Source organism: Pantherophis guttatus, chromosome 2 (genome assembly GCF_059756535.1).
Source record: "Pantherophis guttatus breed Tessera chromosome 2, ASM5975653v1, whole genome shotgun sequence".
In the NCBI taxonomy this organism is placed as follows: Eukaryota; Metazoa; Chordata; class Lepidosauria; order Squamata; family Colubridae; genus Pantherophis; species Pantherophis guttatus.
The window spans coordinates 21,935,182-21,954,303 of NC_142064.1; the positions used below are offsets into that span (position 1 = coordinate 21,935,182).

General features: G+C 37.4%; 1 protein-coding gene across 7 annotated transcripts in view; it reads right to left on the minus strand.

Moving 5' to 3' along the window:
• The window catches only part of CPLANE1 (ciliogenesis and planar polarity effector complex subunit 1), a 72,248-nt gene that overhangs the window by 38,422 nt on the left and 14,704 nt on the right, over positions 1-19,122 (minus strand). For 5 of the 7 annotated variants that reach the window (XM_034442379.3, XM_087888223.1, XM_034442382.3 and 2 more), the window contains exons 15-27: positions 18,937-19,017; positions 15,396-15,560; positions 13,749-13,901; positions 13,012-13,240; positions 11,134-11,273; positions 9,930-10,147; positions 9,171-9,335; positions 7,438-7,576; positions 6,377-6,486; positions 5,415-5,576; positions 4,560-4,668; positions 3,560-3,866; positions 2,044-2,956 (exon numbers count right to left, since the gene is read on the minus strand). In XM_034442379.3, coding sequence (XP_034298270.2) covers positions 2,044-2,956; positions 3,560-3,866; positions 4,560-4,668; positions 5,415-5,576; positions 6,377-6,486; positions 7,438-7,576; positions 9,171-9,335; positions 9,930-10,147; positions 11,134-11,273; positions 13,012-13,240; positions 13,749-13,901; positions 15,396-15,560; positions 18,937-19,017 — 2,891 coding nt within the window. The remainder of the gene's footprint in view (positions 1-2,043; positions 2,957-3,559; positions 3,867-4,559; positions 4,669-5,414; positions 5,577-6,376; positions 6,487-7,437; positions 7,577-9,170; positions 9,336-9,929; positions 10,148-11,133; positions 11,274-13,011; positions 13,241-13,748; positions 13,902-15,395; positions 15,561-18,936; positions 19,018-19,122) is intronic. The other 2 variants (XM_087888222.1, XM_034442377.3) reach the window with 1 other exon arrangement.

The window sequence follows — 19,122 nt, forward strand, 5'->3', positions numbered from 1 at the left end:
CCTCAGCTGCAGAGGCTATATATTTTCAGATTTGGATTGGAATGTATATCTTGTGGAAAAATATGCTATCCTATAAATAGCCTTTAGTACAAATTACAATTTGATAATATAATGGTTTTGAAAAATTATATATCAAATTTTAAATTTTCCCTTCATAAAAATTGCCCTGTATTAGTTATCCAAAGGCTCTAATTATGTTTAATAAATTATAGGCCAAGGTTTCATGAGATAAGTACCATTCCTTAGTATTTTTCATGTAGGTTTCTGCTACCTTCTAAATGTATCACATTGCTAGGAATGTCCATGGCTATGGAATGTTTAATGCTGCTTAGCGACTACTCTACAAGGAGGTTCATTACTTAACATTCTAAAATCTTGGCCTCCCTGACAGTGTGCTAATTAAGCAGCAAGAAAACATAGAATGATTGCTACAAATATTTTGAATTAGTACGTATCTCTGGTAAAGCAAAACTTTCATACACTGTTTTACACTACTTTTAATTTTTCATATAATCCCATGACCGTAAAACAAGAATGCTATACAAGTTTCATACTTTCCAAGCCCAATTAATGCACATTTACTTTGTAACATATAAAGGAAACAGACAATTCTTGTTCTAGGCAACATAGGTCTTTTGATTCATTTCCCTTACACCTCATTATCCTGAATAAAAAGCAAGCAACACCTTCACGAAATATTTAATATGAACCTTTACCTATTATACAATCCCAATGTGCCAATAATTTAATCCAATGAAGTTGACATAAAGTGCAAAACTTTGTCATTAATCATTGGCTTCTCTGGATGCTAAAAGCTTACAGTTCATATTTTGATATCCCTATGTAAAGTTTAAATGTTTTTCTTGGTCTTTTTCAAAAGTAACTATTTCAAAAATCACTATTTCCATTGTTACTTAGTAGGCAAAGCTGAGAGTGAAATAATTTTGTTCTATCTATGCCAATTTTCAGAGATGATGCTGAGAAAAAAAAAATCATTTATTTCCTTTGCTTAGTTGGGAAAACATCCAAATATGTTCAAATGCATGCAGTTATCAAGTTACAGCAGTTGCATCTCTGTATGCCGAAGAAAAGAGAAGGGTATAATTCCTTAAAACAGCATTCCCCAACCTTTCCAAGTTGGTGGCCCGGAGGGGGGAGGGGGCAGGGGAGGGAAAGTGGGGAAGGTTTTGTGAGAGAGGAATACATGTGCACGTTGGCAGGCAGAGTTTCATTTGTATGGGTGGCGGGCAAGTGCAACTGTGCAACTCATGCTGCCCAGTTGTGAATAGGCCACAGCACAGTGGACTGTGGCCGACAGGTTGGGGATTCCTACCCTAAAGTATAATAGCAATAGCCCTTAGATTTATATACCTCTCCATAGTGTTTTACAGCACTTTCTGAGTGGTTTACAAATGTCAGCAAATTGCTCCCTACAATCTGGATCCTCATTTTACCGACCTCGGAAGGATGGAAGGCTGAGTCAACCTTGAGCCCATCAGGATTGAACTCCAGGCTGTGGGCAGAGTTAGCCTGCAATACTTAATTCTAACCACTGTGCCATCACACCACACACACTAATAATGGACAAGATACTATGAGTGGCAAAACATGTACAAAATCCCAGTAGACAGTAATAATCTTATTCTACAAACAATTTCTCAAAAATACATGCATATGAGTTCAAGGTGTTTGTTTATAAGCAAACATGCATATTCATATATGTACATGCTGTATTATATGTAAAAATAAAGTCTCCCCTATTTTACATACAGTAACAGTCTATTTCCTTTCCTAGAACTCCCAGAAGAATGGAAGAGTGATTGATTCACTTTATGTATATTTATTATACATGTAAGTGCACACTAGGCATTATTGTCACTATGACACAGAGCATTTTTATTGCTGTGTCAAGGCATCTGAGCTGGGAGCTGCCACATTTGAGCTATTTTCTTTCTATAGGTAGATTTTTATTTGTATGCACTTTGAGACACTTTGGCCAAGATCAAAGCTTTAGACATGCTCAAAATAATTTCATTTGCTTACCAAACCGCAATTTTGGTTTTGAAATGTGTTGCCGTAACGTCGTTCTAAAATCCACAATGATGAAAGAATGGCAGATGAACATATTTTCACCTGCATCATTGGCTGGCATTCCTGAAGTGTCCCTGTTGTGATGGGATCTTGTACCATTCTTTTACTGGACCATCTGATCATCCATTCAAGTAAGCGAGATATGTTGTTAAATTTAAGATGTATTTCTGGGACTGGTTCGTCTTGTTGGGTGACGTCATTCACTTGTCCAGTTTTACAGATGTATTTTTGAAACAGAGCTGTTTTAGGGGTAGACCAACATTGAGCTAATGCTGGTGTGAATATTAAGGTCTTACTGGAATCATGTGAGTCACTGACTGATTGCTGGCTTTGCCCAAATAAACCTCTTCTTTCAGTAAGTCTCATGAGTGAATCACAATCTGAAAGCTCTAAGGGTTGCTCATCGGTTAAAGTTTCTTTTTCACAATCTTTTTTCTTTTTATCCCATAAAGGAGCTAGTTTAGAATCACTAAATCCAAAACCAAGGGTGTAGCAAGAACCAGCTCTAAACGCATTTTGGACTTCAGTTCTGACCTGTCGACGTATCAGTGTTGTGTGAACATCAAAAAGAAGAGAATGGAGTTCATGTTCTCTAAGGAGGGCTGCAAAGCATGTCAGAAAAGGAACAGCAGATTCACTGTGATTGAGTGGATCTCTTTCAAGCATGTAAGTTAGGAAGAGGTCTAAAAATTTAATATATTCATCATCATCACGTTCAAATTCCCATTCACCGACTAGAGGCATATGGAGTTGATTGGGAAGATCTTTACGAGTCTCTTTTTTAAAATCTCCTTTCCCACCGCAGTCCTTTAACTTTTCAGTCCACTCTTTACGGTTGGAAACATCTATATACGAAGGTAAATCACTAGAAAACAGATTAAAAATAACGTATAAAGAGCAAATTCTTTTGCTTCTACAGCATATCTTCTGTATATCCATAAAGGCAAGAAAGGTGCTTTCAGTCCAGGAAAGAAACTAGGGTTACAAAATAGCTAAGAGTAAAATAAGCCTACATGGCATAATGTCAATCATATGCCAGTATACCTACTCTAATAAATGGAACTTTGAGAAAATGCTTGCCTCAGCTTTTTTAATTGAAGCAGAGGTTTTTCTGGAACACTGACATGCTAAGTGTTATGAAAAATATTAATACACTGAAAAAATGCATTAAATATGATTTTTATCATAATCTCATGCTTATTGTGTTCTTCCGCTTTAAGGATTTTCTTGGATGAATTATGTCAGTCCACTACCGCTTTGCTCTCACTTTGCTATGGGATTCCCTAGCATAAGAGGAACAGAACAAGGATATGAGGCTTTTAGGTTGCGATCCTATGCACACTTAAATACAAGTGAGCCAGATGGAGCTTGATGCAAAATAAATGTGCACAATTTCACACAATTCAAACAAGATGTTACACAAAATAATATTTTCTCCGATTCAAGACAAAATGTTACAAATACTTACTTGAGATCTTCTTGCCTCAGTTTTCTTGCTTCTCCTGCCACCCCAAACTCAGAAAGTGAATCTGCTGCTTCAGCATTGTTACACCCCTGAAAGTTTCTGAAATCTGAAATTGTGCTTCTGCTTAGAGTAGTCCCCAAAGAAAACCGATCACAGCAGGAACCTCCGGAGTCTTGGATTTCTTCTTCCGGTGGCTCCCAGATATTTGTTTGAATTGGCCCTATGTTTCTTATCACCCGTTTCAGGGTTTTCACATTCACTTTGTAAGTAGCCTGTAGTACAACCGACATAATTTCTTCACTACTGGGGCCTAACCATAAAGACAGAAAATGTGTTATTGTTTCTAAAATGGATCACATTAACTAGTCATTTTAACTGAGATTTCAGATAATTCACATTGTATGACAAATTTTATATGCAATGGGTCTATTCAGTATATAAAATTTCCCTTGGCCAATAATCTAGAGCAATTTATATTAGTTTTCCTTTGATAAGAATGCTGGATATTATTGTTCACATTACTTAAAGCAGGGGTGTCAAATTTAAGGCCTGAGGGCCAGATCCAGCCCATGGAGTGCTTAGATCTGGCCCATGGGGCCACCCTGGAAACAGTAAAGGACTGGCCTGCAATGCCTCTGCCAGAGAAAACAGAGCTTGCGAGGACCGCGTGCAGCCTTCCCGAGTTCCATTTTCACTGGCAGAGGGTCTCAGGAGGCTGTCCCAGCCAAAAATGGAGCTTATGAGCCCATTTCCACTGGCAAAGTGTTTGTGCCACCACAGGTACCCCCGACACGAGTGATATCATGCTGGCTATGCCCCCCCTGCCTCCCCGAGGTCAAACACAACCCTGATGTAGCCCTCAATGAAATTGAGTTTGACACCCCTGACTTAAAGACTATAATTCACACCATGAATTTTGTATTTTCATTTTTCAAGGAACTTTCTTTTAAAGAAAAAAATACTGCTTTGCTTTCATTATTTTTGCCCTTGTCATACACTGTACCTTTAACTGTGCAGTGCCTAAGTCGTTGGTATAGATCATTATATTTATCCCTTAGTGAGACCCTCACATCTTCAGGGCTAGGAAATGCTTTTACCAAAATTTCTGCCACCTGTACAAAAGAAATCAGCATGAAAATAGTTTCAACTGCTTCCAGATATTTGATAAAGTTTCCAAAAATCAGTTGCACACTTGTAAAAACAAACATTCAAAGTTATATAGATAGTTCACGACTTACAAACACACTGGGACATGAATTACTGTTGTTGTTGATGCAGTTGTTAAGCAACATGTCCATGTGACTACTTCACTCAAGAATCCCAGCTGTAACCTCCAATGTCGCTAAGCAAAAGAGCTGCCTACTGAAGGATTTCAGATCTATGTGGAGCTGAAACCCTCCTGGCAAGCAGCCCTGTTGTTCTCAAACATTTCTGCAAAGGTTTCCATGTATGGAAGGGAAACTCTTCGATGGGCTGCCGAAAAAGATGAAATCCTGAAAATTTCAGCAGTTTTCCTGCAGTTCCACAAAGGATTGCAGCTACCCTCCATCCCCCACACTTGCAACCTTTCTTGATGCCTTCCCCATTGACTTACTGGGGAAGCTGGCAGAGAAAATTGAAAATAGCTGTCACATAATTGCAAGTCACTTGGCAATTGATTGTAAATGTGAGCCTGTAGCTAAGCAACCGAAATATGGTCACATGACCAAGGGAGGGGTTGGCGCAAAGTTTTACAATGGTTGGAAGTGCTTTATGGGCCATAAAGTACACCTTCCAAGGTTGTTTTAACTTTCAATGGTTGTTAAACAGATTAGGAATACCTGAATAAAAAAAAGCTAAACTCCTCAATCCTGCATACCTTTTTAATTGGTGGTAATTCTCCAATAAGGCTCAGAATGATATCCTGTACAAGTTCTTCAATGTTCATGAATCTAGCAAAGGGAAGAATTCGGCAAGCCCACTCCAAAGCACTGATGGAGTACTCAACTATGCAAGCATCAAATTCGATCGTGTTGAATTCCTAAAGAAAGAACATCTTGTAATTGGCCTAAAAAGTTAGGTACATGGTTACTTTCATCTCAAACTACATGAGATCTAAACCCATTTTTTAAAACCCTGGTCTACCACAAAAATATGTGTAATATTAAGACATTTGAATAAAGCTAATACCAGTATTTAATATTTGAATAAAGCTAAAAGGAATACTGACCTCAGCTCATCCTCCTGTACTTCCTTTTATGAGTAATTCAGGTAGGTTGGATTTAAACCTACAGATCTGCCATTGTGGAGTATTGTATAAAGTTTGACTATTATTATTAAAAATATTTCTGGGCAACTTTTAATATAATATATATTATATTAATATAAAATATTAATAAAGCCGATATGAAAATATGGTTATGATTATTTGTAGATGAAATCCCAACTAGAGTAGTCAGATATTTTAAGAGATAAACTTAAAAAGGTAAAGTCTGTGGAATCTGAGGTAAGATGGTACTTCAAATAATTGGGGGATTATTAAAAAAAATGGACCTCTCTCTCATTTAAACTGATTTAGCTTAAATTTTATAATTAGAAAGAAGAAAAAAGGTGAAAAGATAATCTCCTATATATGGCACTTAGTCGTCTGTTGAGGTGGGCAGAGAGAGTGAGAGAGAGAGAGTGTGTGAGAGGAGGGAGCGAGGGAAAGAGACAGAGAAGAAGGGAGGGAGGGTGGGAGAGAGAGAAAGAGAGAGAGAGAGAGATGGAGAGAGCAAGAGGGAGAGAGAGAGAGAGAGAGAGAGAGAAGTATGACTTAAAAGATTTATGTTATTTTATTACATTCCGGTTTTCCAAATTCTCTCTTGCCCTTTGATACCGTCTGCAACTATCAGACAATCTTTCACGAACATGAAGCATCCAACACAATACACATAATTCTCGGAAGCATCCTGCAAGAGGGACACACAAAAAATTCAAAGTGGAAAAGGGAGTACATCAGAAAATAAGAACCATTTCTGTATTTTCTCTTTAAATGGTTTCTTTAAGTAACAGCATTTGCAGGCAATCAGTGTATTCTTTTAATGGCTGTATTGTTTACTATCATCAGCTTCTTCACTTTCCTTCTATTAATTAACCTTAACTGTGTTGTATGTATATGTGTATTTGTGTGTCTGTCTCTGTGTGTGTGTGTATCCTTCTAAATTACTTAACTTTATATTTCTATACTAATAAAGTCAGCTATCTCACACAGAGAGTGCTGTAAGGATAAAATGGAAGGAGCATTATGTACGACACCTTGCCTTCCTAGAAGATGGTATATAAATTTATCAGATGAAAATAAATTTTAAAATATGTCCCCAGTAGATAAAGCCTTATTGTATGAGGGAATCAGTATCAAAACTAAGACTGAGAGCCTAATCTTTTCATTTTAAAGCAACAGAACCAATATATGCTTATTTACAGATTATTTACCCAACATATTAACGACAAGTCATATTAACATTTAAAATTTGCCCTTTTACAAGTGCCTTGTGTTGGGAGATCAATAAGATATACTGAAAAGGAATGGAATAACAGAAAAACCAGCAACAAAATTGCTTTCATCTTACAACCCAATTTAGTTCTCAGCTTATTAAAATGGAAACCTTTTCTTCTTTTAACATCCGTTCTACTTGAACGGGCCAGGAAACAAATTCTTTGCCTGATAGCAGAGGAATATGCAAGGGGCCAGATGTGAATCTCCCACAGGCTCTGAATATACTATTAAACCTAGATTAGATGACACTGTCCTCATATAACGCCTAAACATTTTTTAAAGTGCTGGTACAGAGAGACGGGCATTTTTGGCTTTGTAGTTTATTCTTCTTTAAACACATACTGGAATTTTTGCAGCTACACACCTATAGTTTTACATGAAACAGCATCAAAATTATGGTCTCCAAAAGAAGAAGGCCTTAAGAATACAGATTGATATTTGGAATACTTGAGCAAATTTTCTGGAAGATCACTTAAAGGAGGAAGAGCACCTTTTTTGTGAATCTGCAATGAGAAGGGGGGGGGGGGAGAGACAGAGGAAAAAGGAAGACACAATATAAATTACAACATGGCACTGGAATGTTTTTGGTAAAACCATCTGTGTGACCTTCTTCTTATTTATTCCTTTACTAGGTTAGCAAGCTAACCAGAGCATCTTTGAAATATGGTCAGTGAGTATAAACAATCTGGTTTACTGAGCCACAAGTTCCTGGCTCAATCTGATTTTCACCACTCAGCGTCAATTCACCTTGCTGCGTATATTTTCTTACAAGGGCAGTTTGTAAGCAGTTTGCATGTGTAAAGGGGAACCGGGAGGGCATCTCATAAGTTTGATAGTGAATATAGCTTACGTGTGTGTGTGTGTGTGTACCTATTACTACCACACTAGGGGTTACATTATGACAATAAGAGTGGCACAGCATAGTTGTTTCTTCATCATCATCTTATGTGTCTGCTAGTAGCTAACCAAGGGCCTTTTTGCTGGTGACCCGTTGTTTATTGGGGAGGGACAGCACTCATGATCATTTATTGGGACACTGTGAATGTTCTAGACCAAGGTTGTCAAACTTGATTTCATTGAGGATCGCATCAGGGTTGTGTTTGACTTCGGGGGGGGGGGGACATGGTCAGTTCAACATCACTTGTGTCGGGGGTGTCTCCAGGGACCTCATGCAGTGCTCTGCCAGTGAAAATGGAACTCGGGAGGGCTGCATGTGTCCCTTCCGAGCTGCGTTTTTGCTGGCAGAGGCACCATCGGCCGGTCCTTTGCTGTTTCCAGGGCAGCCCCACGGGTCAGATCTAAGCACCCCACGGGCCGGATCTGTCCCATGGGCCTTGAGTTTGACACCCCTGTCCTAGACAATATTGCTGAATAAATCTCTTAGATCCTGTAATTCCTAATGAACTAGACAGGTTTCTCAGGATTCCTATCTGGCCAACTTTTGTCACTCTTAGTTTGGGAAGACCAGTTGGAAAGAGATATACAGTTGGGCATTGGCCTTTCTCAGAGAGGAAGGTGGTTCTGCTAGCCTTGAAGGAGGGAGTGGTACATCTTCCTTAAGAGATCATCGCCAGATCCAATCATCCATGGCAATCCAATCTACAACTCTCCTTTTTTGGGAAAGTTATAAAGAAGGTGATTGGGCTGCAGCTACATTTCTCCATTAAGAGAGGTGAACAGCTTGGAATTTACTTCTTAAGAAATACAGAGGACCAAAAAGGCTTCTGCTAAATTCCAATTATTTCCAACTGTTGGAACAGTCAAGCCATTTCAAGCTTTGTTTCACCAGAACACGGTCAAATTGGAAATGGCCCAGTGATTATATTTGCAGACAAATTAGGACATGCAATTTTAACATAATCTAAATAATAAAAAGCAAATAAACCTCACATGAATCATGGCATTTGCCTTCTAGAGATGATCATTTAAAAGATTGTATCTGAAAGTAACCTACAGGATAGCAAAATTCTAGATTTTGTCAAGAACAAAAAATAAAACCTAGAACTATCACAGATGCCTATGAAATATATCAAGTCCAAAAAAGTTGTCTTCCATATTATTATTATCACTTTGTATAATATTAAAAATAATATGTACCTTTTGCATGACTCTTCGTGCATGTTTCAGCCGTGCAATATACCACTGAGCAGCAGCAAAAGAACAATGAGCAGCCCGGAAAAGAAGAAGAATCCGTTGAACAATTCCAGATATTTTCTGTCTGCAGTCTCTCTCTATTCTTAATGGTACATCAGCATTTTCTTCCTAGAGTATTATAAAATTTAAAATTTTATAAAATTTAAGTTTTACAATATGAACCCAAGGAAAGTGTAAGCCCAAGATAAATTACCAATCCTAGTTCCCTAATTCCTTTGATTTACTAAAGTGTGGAAAGAAAAGCACTATAGTTTCCTAGTATTTACAAATGTGTTTTATGATCAAATAAATATAAACAAACATATATACTCTGATCTATATGTTTAGCTCATAGGGGTTAATGTACTGCAACAGAAAGAACTATGCTAAGCCAAGGAACCAAGCTCTTTGAATAAATAAATATAGACACAACATTTGATATAAGAACAAAGGTACCCTTTCCTCCACAGAAGGGAACCGTTTATCTACCTTTGAGTTCCTATATAGTGGATTATAGAGTTCCTTTGCACACTTAGGAAACTGGAACAAACACACAAAAATGTAAGTAGTATTGATTCTTTACAAGAGCACCTCATAAATTAATAAATTTATGCATATAGTGTATAAAGCTAGTATTTCTTTGAAAAAACTAGTCTGAAACGTAATAGAAAAAAATTAGCAAGACAAAAAAAAAAAATGTTCATGCAACACCGAGATGCATACTTCACTCACAAATGTTGGCTGAGGACAATATAAAGGTGGTGCTGGGAGATATAAACCATTAGGAACCAAGCCGCAGAATTTTCTACTGTGATCCTTGGCAAAGTCCATCAAAACCTGAAAGGTTTCTGACAGAATGTCTGCTTCTGCCATAACAGCTGCTTTTAATATTTGTTCTACTGAACTAAAAAGGGCATTTGCATCTTCTTCTTCAATAGGATCTAAAACAAGCAAAAAAGCAGACAATAATAAATCTATGGTTAAATGTAGATATATATTTTAGTTCAAAATGACAGCGACACTGAGTTACTAATATAATTTCCCGAGACTTGCATTTGCATTTTGCAAATGAATACATTGCATTTCATTCAGGCTGTATTCTGAATGTTATAGTACATATGACAGTTTTACTTTCGAAGTGCTGCCTCACTTAATTAACATGGCTAAGGATCTTTGCTAATGCCAGAAGAATTTTATTCAGAATTTTGATACGTCCATCAACTGCTGTATTTGATCCAAAAGAAAAAATTGTGGAGCTTTTGTGTTGCCTCACGCTTAAATTTTTTAAAAATAACAATATCAACTAGAATAAAAAGATTTCAGTATCTCTTTTATAATAATGGCTTATTATGTTAGTTGTAACAGTCAATATATTTCCAGACAAACACTATAGGGGTGCAACACAAGTATAAGCACAATATTAAATAATTAAATCTCCAAAAAATCTCCAAAAAGCATTCATATAGACCAATAAATTACAGAAAATGCTTCAGTGAAAAAATGACCAGCAAATTTGATATGTTATCTGATGACACCTTATCAATGAAAATGAATGGTCATAAAATGAGAGCTATTAAAGTAATATGTGTGTGTTTCTGAAAATCTTTAGAAAATGATCAAAAAGTTATTAAAGACATGGCACAGATATATTAAATACTTGAAGAAATATTTTAACTCTATAAATCTAGTTCAGGAATATATACATCGATAAAAATTTTGTATAATAATATTTCATCATTTAGAAGCGTTGATAGCAGGTTGCCTGCTTGTAAAAGTCTATGAAATAAATATGTACATTAGGAAAGGCATAAAAAATACCTAAGAATATTTCCAGCTGTTTCCTAATGTGGAAGTCACACCATTTGCATGGAAGTATTACTGGTAGAAATATAATAAAAGAACAAATTCATATATAAAGATTGTGCACCTGTCAATTGCTTGTATCGGAGGGTTCCTTGATTTGTTGTTTCATTGACGACAGGCTGACCCAAAAAAGATTGTAGCTTTTCTTGAAAAATGTTTGTTGGCGTCAAATGTAATGGCAGGAATAATTCCACCTTCCCTGACCTGAAATTGTATTAAGAATAACAGGGTAACTTACTTCAAATTATTCTCGAAATGGCCTCTGCTTAGTCATACCGGGAATACACTCAAGGGTAGTCAAAAAATAAAAATATTGATTAAAGCAAATGATATTTGTCTCATTTAGTATAATATGAAACTCTAAAAGAGCTAATATTGCACAATAACATCAGCAAAAGAAACCTATTTTGGGAGGGTTTTCTTTTGAAATCTTAGATAGATGTTTCTTACTGACCTGGAAGATTATTACAACAATCACTTCATACACTGTAACTGTAAGGACGGAGTGCCCAATTGCCATAGATTACAAACACAATATCTGCTGGGTGGTGGAAAAAGATGATATCCGTAATTCTATAAGGATTGTAATCTCTTAATAATCTGTGCTAAAAACATCAAAACTATCTCTAAAGTTGAATTTTTTATCTAGGGGTCATCTTTGAAGTTTCAAGATATACAACGAATCCCAAACAACCCAGCTACTTATACAGATTACTACTAAGAGCCCAGTATTTATGTCTGAATTAGCGCACTGACCAAAACCATACCGTAGTTGCTTAACTATCAGTTACTGAGTAACCATAATTGGTTGGGTTGAAACATGCTATGACAAAACCAAGTAATGGTGTGTGAGCTAAAGCTTCATCACACAATGTGCTACAACCTTGTATCATAACATGGTACTAAAATGGAACCAACAGTGATGGGAAAATACTATTTGTAGTATTTTCTGCAAGAAAATACGACTGTTTTTCTGTCACTTCTCTCTGAAGTGGTCAATCAATTAAGTAGGAAAGTTCATGCTCTATATTTCTGACAAAATTCTGCTAGATTTGGTAGATATTACCTATTTTAGATTTACTAACACACACATACGGAGAGAAACACAGAGATTCTGTCTGTCTGTCTGTCTGTCTCTCTATCTTATCCATCTGCAGTGGTTAAGGTGCTAGCCCATGAGCAGGAAAACCAGGTCTTTGGCGTCCCTTAGGCACAGAAACCAAATTGGTGATTTTGGTCCACTTTATTTCTTTCGGCATTATTTATTTTATTTTTATTTTATTTCGAATTTATATACCGCACCTTCTCCCAAGGGACTCAGGGCGGTGTACAGCCAGATAAAAACATACAATACAAACATTAAAAACAATATATATTAATTTGGCCCCAGTTTAAAATGACAAACCAATTAAAAATTAAAAATTTAAAAATATGTTAAGCCAGCCCGGCTTGATGAAAAAAGAAAGTTTTAAGGGCACGGCGGAAGGCACCGAGGTCTTGGATTCTCCTTATCTCAGGGGCAGCCGGTTCCATAGGGTAGGTGCCCCCACAGAGAAGGCCCTCCCCCTGGGGGGTCACCAGCCTACATTGTTTGGCTTATGGCACCCCGAGGAGGCCCTCTCTGTGGGAGCGCACGGGTCGATGGGAGGTTGTCGGTAGCAGCAGGCGGTCTCGAAGATAACTAGGTCCTATGCCATGGAGCGCTTTAAAGGTGGTAACCAACTCGTAAATCAAAAAATAACTACCTATCAACCTGCCTGTGACCATTATGGTAGCTCATGTTTCATAACTTTCAAGTGGAGGCCTTTATCCTGCGATAGATAGATTCAGGATGATAATGATGATGGTATCTATTTACGATAAATATCTATTCATGGTAAATACTATAATACCAATTCATGATAAATAACTATACATTACTGTTTATATATATATGACTGACCTTGCTAAGCTTTTATTACTTTGACAATATAGTTGATAAGCCACTCCGATTGAAACAGCCATTTTCCAGTCTCCAAGTTTCTGGGCTAACCACACAGCTTCTGGAATTAGTCCACTGATGAGCAACAAATCAAGAGTATATTCTACAGTCCAAGTACAAGACAGGCCATTATCCCTAACTGCTTCAGTGACTTTGGAATGTTGCAGAGGAATAATACGAAGGCACCCGTCTATAATAAAAAAAAAGTAGTTGCCGTGAGTTTTTTTTTGTTATTAAATTGCTCAATGGCCAATCCTTTGCAAGCTTACTTAAAAGTGACCAACTGAATTCTGAGCCTATTTTCAGATAAACTGAACACGGCCATCAGAACTGTAGATCATTTGCATCAGATATCCAACCCACCAAACATCCTACTTTTCTCCCAGAAATTTAGACCAGCAGCTACAATTTTCAGTTCTGCAAGAACAGAACCTGTCACATTGGATGCATTTTATGGGAAGGACATTTTTCATTTAGAGAAATGGCAGAGACAACTATTATGCCATTAGTTGACTTAAAAGAGAAAAGGAGCAGCAGCTAGACTAGATAAATTATATGTTAGGAAATAACTACAAAATACTATCCAATATCCAATAATATCCAAGTTTTGTGCATTTCTATAGGGCAGGAGATTACCTCTCAATACAACTCTGTCACTATAGCAGTAAGCAAGCATATGAAACAATATCAAAAGGTACCTGGCTTGATATGAAGTGGCGGTAAGATACCAACACTGTGGGGAGGAAGTATATAAATTGGCTCATTAGTGAAGTAGGCTGCCATGAATCGGGCCAAAGACTGAACCACTGCCAGAGCAGCTTCAGTGTGAATATCTTTTATCCATTCAGCATCTAAAATGAAAATTCAAAAAAGTCTGAGGTAACTGAATGAATAAAAATGAATAAATGAATGAATAAATAAAAAGCTCAAAATAAAGTTATTACTGTTCAGCATGTAAGAATTCCTTAGTCTTTCAGAAACAAAAGCCAAAGACTGCAATCTTATATTAATATAAGTCTTACAGATCTTAGTGGAACTTACTTCAAATAGAAATAATAATGGAAGCAACAATAAATGATTTGATGTAAGTGCTGCCCAACTCCAGAACAATTCTGGGCAGCTCACAATAGAAAAATCGAGTACACAATGAGTAAGAAAAGAAACAAAGTAAGAACAAGTAAAAATAAAGTTCAAAATTGTGAATTCACCCAACATCACCCAACATCACAAATATATACATCCTACAAGGGGTTCCAGTCATTAGCCAAGGGCATGTGAGAACAGCCAGGACTTTTAAGACCTTCTGAAATGCCATCATCCCGCAGAGGGTAGGTGCTGCTGGGATAGGACTATAACTGAACCCCCAAATAACGACATGCAAAATATTTTGAAGCAAACCATTTTAAATTTCAAATTTTGCCTTGTTTTGATGCAAGACGATCAGTGTGCTTTAGAGAAAAAAGAGTTGTAGCAGGTACGCTGATAGTTATCACAAGATAATAGCCATTTAAGTTTTGAAAACACTGTACAAGTAGTCCTCGGCTTACAACAGTTTCTTTAGTGACCATTCAAAGTTACAACGGCACTGAGAAAAGTGACTTATGACCATTTTTCATACTTATGACCATTGCAGCATCCCCACGTTCATGTGACTTACATTTGGATGCTGGACAGCTGGTTCATATTTATGACGGTTGCAATGTCCTGGGGTCATGTAATCCCCTTTTGCGACCTTCTGACAAGCAAAAACAATGGGGAAGGCAGATTCACTTAACAACCGTGTTACTAATTTAACAGCTTTAGTGATTCACTTAACAAATGTGGCCAGAAAAGTCATAAAACAGGGCAAAACTCACTTAACAAATTTCTGACTTAACAACATAAACCTTGGGGTCCATTGTGCCTGTAAATTGAGGACTACCTGTATTCTTAAACCAGATTTGGAAGGGAATTTTTAGGAGATTTGGGAGGGGGAAAAAAGAGTTTAAAAGCAAGAAAATAAAAATGCATAATATAATTCAAAGCAATGTTCTATTATCCGTACAGAAATGATGAAAAACATAAGTTTATAACACTGTAATAAAAATAACAAATCTGCAACATATCATGTTAAATATACTTAATGATGACTCATTCAGTGAATGTTTATAATTAGATAGCGCTGAACTAGACTTATGGATGGTCCTCGAAGTTACAACTATCACAGTGTCTCAGTCACAATTGCAATTTGGGTGCTTGGCAACTGGCTCGTAATTATGACTGTTGAAGTTGTGTCCTCAACTAAAAACTACTTGTATTATTATACGTAATTTGAGTGATGAAAGAAGAATTCTATATTTACATACCTGTCATAGCATCTCGGTTTCTTACAGAAATTTGGTTTCGTTTTAGAAGTTCATATACCAGATGATCACACAGACCCTGAGCCTCACTTATATTATAATGATACAGATGGCAATATAAAATAGCAAGATAATATCGAGTTTGAAGAAAGGGTATTCTCTTTCCTCCTATATTTAGAAAGAAAAATAATTAGACAAAAGCTGAAAACATAAATCCTAGTTCTATAAAAATAAACCCTATCAGTGGTGGATTGCTCCCAGTTCGGTCCGGTTCTATAGAACCGGTAGTAAAACCGGCGGGAGGCTCCGCCCACCTGCCACAACATCATAATGGGTGATCTGCGCATGTGCAGAAGCGCGCGCATGTGTGCGCTCCCGCTGCAAACCGGTAGTAAAGGTAAGTGGAAGCCACCCCTGAATCCTATGCATATACGAGTGCAAATCTAGCTCTCGGATCCATATTCATAAGTGAAAATAGGAATATATGGTGCAAATACATTTTGTAATACATTTGCAATACAGTACAATACATTTCATTTGAATCATTTGAGTAAACAATAATTTAAACAAGATTAACTGAATGATTTTTCAACTTCAGTTTTTTAACAGCATTATTGCAAAGAGAAATTAACATAGGCAAACTCTTTTGAATCCCTTTGTGATAGTTTATAACAATTAAGCTTAACTTTTAATAATTGTAATAATCTTATTTATACGTCTGGCTTTTTCTTAGCTGCACCTAATGCTGTATTACTAAATTCTCTGTGTCTGCATATACCCAATAACAAAAGTGTGAGGCAGTTTTAGAAACCTCCCATTCAAATATGTACATATATTACCTTTATTTCTATTTCATACAATCTTTCTCTCTCCCCATGTTTCCCCAGGTAATCCCAAACCCATTTAGGATAGAAATGCTGTGGTGGAACTCTATCTTTATCTCCAAATAACATAATTACTACTTTAAGAGGCTATGTAGGCAGAGTATGAAAGATAGATTAAAGAGAAAATGGTGTGGTAGGTTGAGAAGCACATAACTATTCTGTGGAAGAGGACACAAAACAATTGCTACAGGGATGATAGGAGTGTGAAAGGGAATTCTAAGGGGTGATAGTGTAGGAAGCATCACACATAAGGTACTTAAGGTCTACATGCTTTAAGATTATTAGCTGCAACTATGCCATACTGACAATTTGTATACTTTTATCTTGCCTCGCTATGCTGCTTGCAGGCCTGTTGTGGAACAGGAGCACGATGAAAGGGCCAGATTGAAACTTGAAATAAAAAGAAACACCAAATTATTACCTAAGGAATACCCTTCAATACACAATAGCAGATGAATTGCACTGAAGGGTATTGAAGGAATTTCTTGAAGCTCAGTTATGCTCACACCTTAAGATGCAGGTAGTCCTTGCTTAACAATGTTAATTGAAATTGGCAACTCTTGTTGCCTTATTCCTTTTGTGCAATATCACCTTTTTAGATTATAAATAGAAAGAACCGCATTGATTTACCATCACTGAACTTATATACAGTCAGGCCCAGAAATATTGGGACATCGACACAATTCTAACATCTTTGGCTCTATACACCACCACAATGGAGTTGGAATGAAACAAACACAACGTGCGTTAACTGCAGACTGTCAGCTTTAATTTGAGGGTATGTACATCCAACTCAGGTGAACGCTGTAGGACTTACAGCAGTTTGTATATGTGCCTCCCACTTGTTAAGGGACCAAAAGTAATGGGACAATTGGCTTCTCAGCTGTTCCATGGCCAGGTGTGTGATATTCCCTCATTACCCCAATTACAATGTGCAGATAAAAGGCCCAGAGTTCATTTCAAGTGTGCTATTTGCATTTAGAATCTGTTGCTGTCAACTCTCAAGATGAGATCCAAAGATCTGTCACTATCAGTGAAGCAAGCCATCATTAGGCTGAAGAAACAAAACCCATCAGAGAGATAGCAAGAACATTAGGCATGGCCAAAACAACTGTTTGAAACATTCTCAAAAAGAAGGAATGCACCGGTGAGCTCAGCAACACCAAAAGACCCAGGAGACCACAGAAAACAAGTGTGGTGGATGACCAAAGAATTCTTTCCCTGGTGAAGAAAACACCCTTCACAACAGTTGGCCAGATCAAGAACACTCTCAAGGAGGTAGGTGTATGTGTGTCAAAGTCAACAATCAAGAGAAGACTTCACCAGAGTGAATACAGAGGGTTCACCACAAGATGTAAACCATTGGTGAGCCTCAAAAACAGGAAGGCCAGATTAGAGTTTGGCAAACAACATCTAACAAAGCCTTCACGGTTCTGGAACAAGATCCTATGGACAGATGAGACCAAGATCAACTTGTACCAGAGTGATGGGAAGAGACGAGTATGGAGAAGGAAAGGAACTGCTCATGATCCTAAGCATACCACCTCATCAGTGAAGCATGGTGGTGGTAGTGTCATGGCGTGGGCATGTATGCCTGCCAATGGAACTGGTTCTCTTGTATTTATTGATGATGTGACTGCTGACAAAAGCAGCAGGATGAATTCTGAAGTGTTTCAGGCAATATTATCTGCTCATATTCAGCCAAATGCTGCAGAACTCATTGGACAGCGATTCACAGTGCAGATGGACAATGACCCAAAGCATACCGCAAAAGCAACCAAAGAGTTTTTGAACGGACAAAAGTGGAATGTTATGCAATGGCCAAGTCAATCACCTGACCTGAATCCCATTGAGCATGCATTTCACTTGCTGAAGACAAAACTGAAGGGAAAATGCCCCAAGAACAAGCAGGAACTGAAGACAGTTGCAGTAAAGGCCTGGCAGAGCATCACCAGGGATGAAACCCAGCGTCTGGTGATGTCTATGCGTTCCAGACTTCAGGCTGTGATTGACTGCAAAGGATTTGCAACCAAGTATTAAAAAGGGAAAGTTTGATTTATGATTATTATTCTGTCCCATTACTTTTGGTCCCTTAACAAGTGGGAGGCACATATGCAAACTGCTGTAAGTCCTACACCGTTCACCTGAGTTGGATGTACATACCCTTAAATTAAAGCTGACAGTCTGCAGTTAAAGCACATTGTGTTTGTTTCATTCCAACTCCATTGTGGTGGTGTATAGAGCCAAAGATGTTAGAATTGTGTCGATGTCCCAATATTTCTGGACCTGACTGTATACTTCCAAGGTAAAGAGAAAGATATAAAAGCTTTAAATTAGAAATGGACCATCTCTGCTCTTTTGTCCAATGTCAAATGCCCTTTGAAAGTCTTAAGAGCGACCTTCCTTACAGACTGCTGCTTTGGATAGAAACAATCATCACAGAAATAGGGGAACATAAAGTGCAAGAAAGGGTATCAGAGTTAGAAAGATCTTGTCCCCTACTTTTGGCTTTCGCCCCATTCACTGCTTTCTTCAACTCTACCTACCATGCCGCTTCAAAGAGACTACAGACAATGGGGAAAAAAAAGACTACCCATATTTCTTCAAACAAATAATTTTTGCGGGAAAGACTAACCTTAAAAACGGAACAATTATCGTACCTTTTGCTTTTGTTTCTTGAAAAGCTCTCTCCCAGGCCTCCACAGACTTTTTATACGATCCTATCAGAAACTCTTCCTCACCTTAAAAACAAATTGAAATCTAGCATTTAAACTTATCTTAATCTTCAGGCCAGTTTGCTTGAGATCAACAACCATGAATTATTTTGTTCTCACATAGATGATATT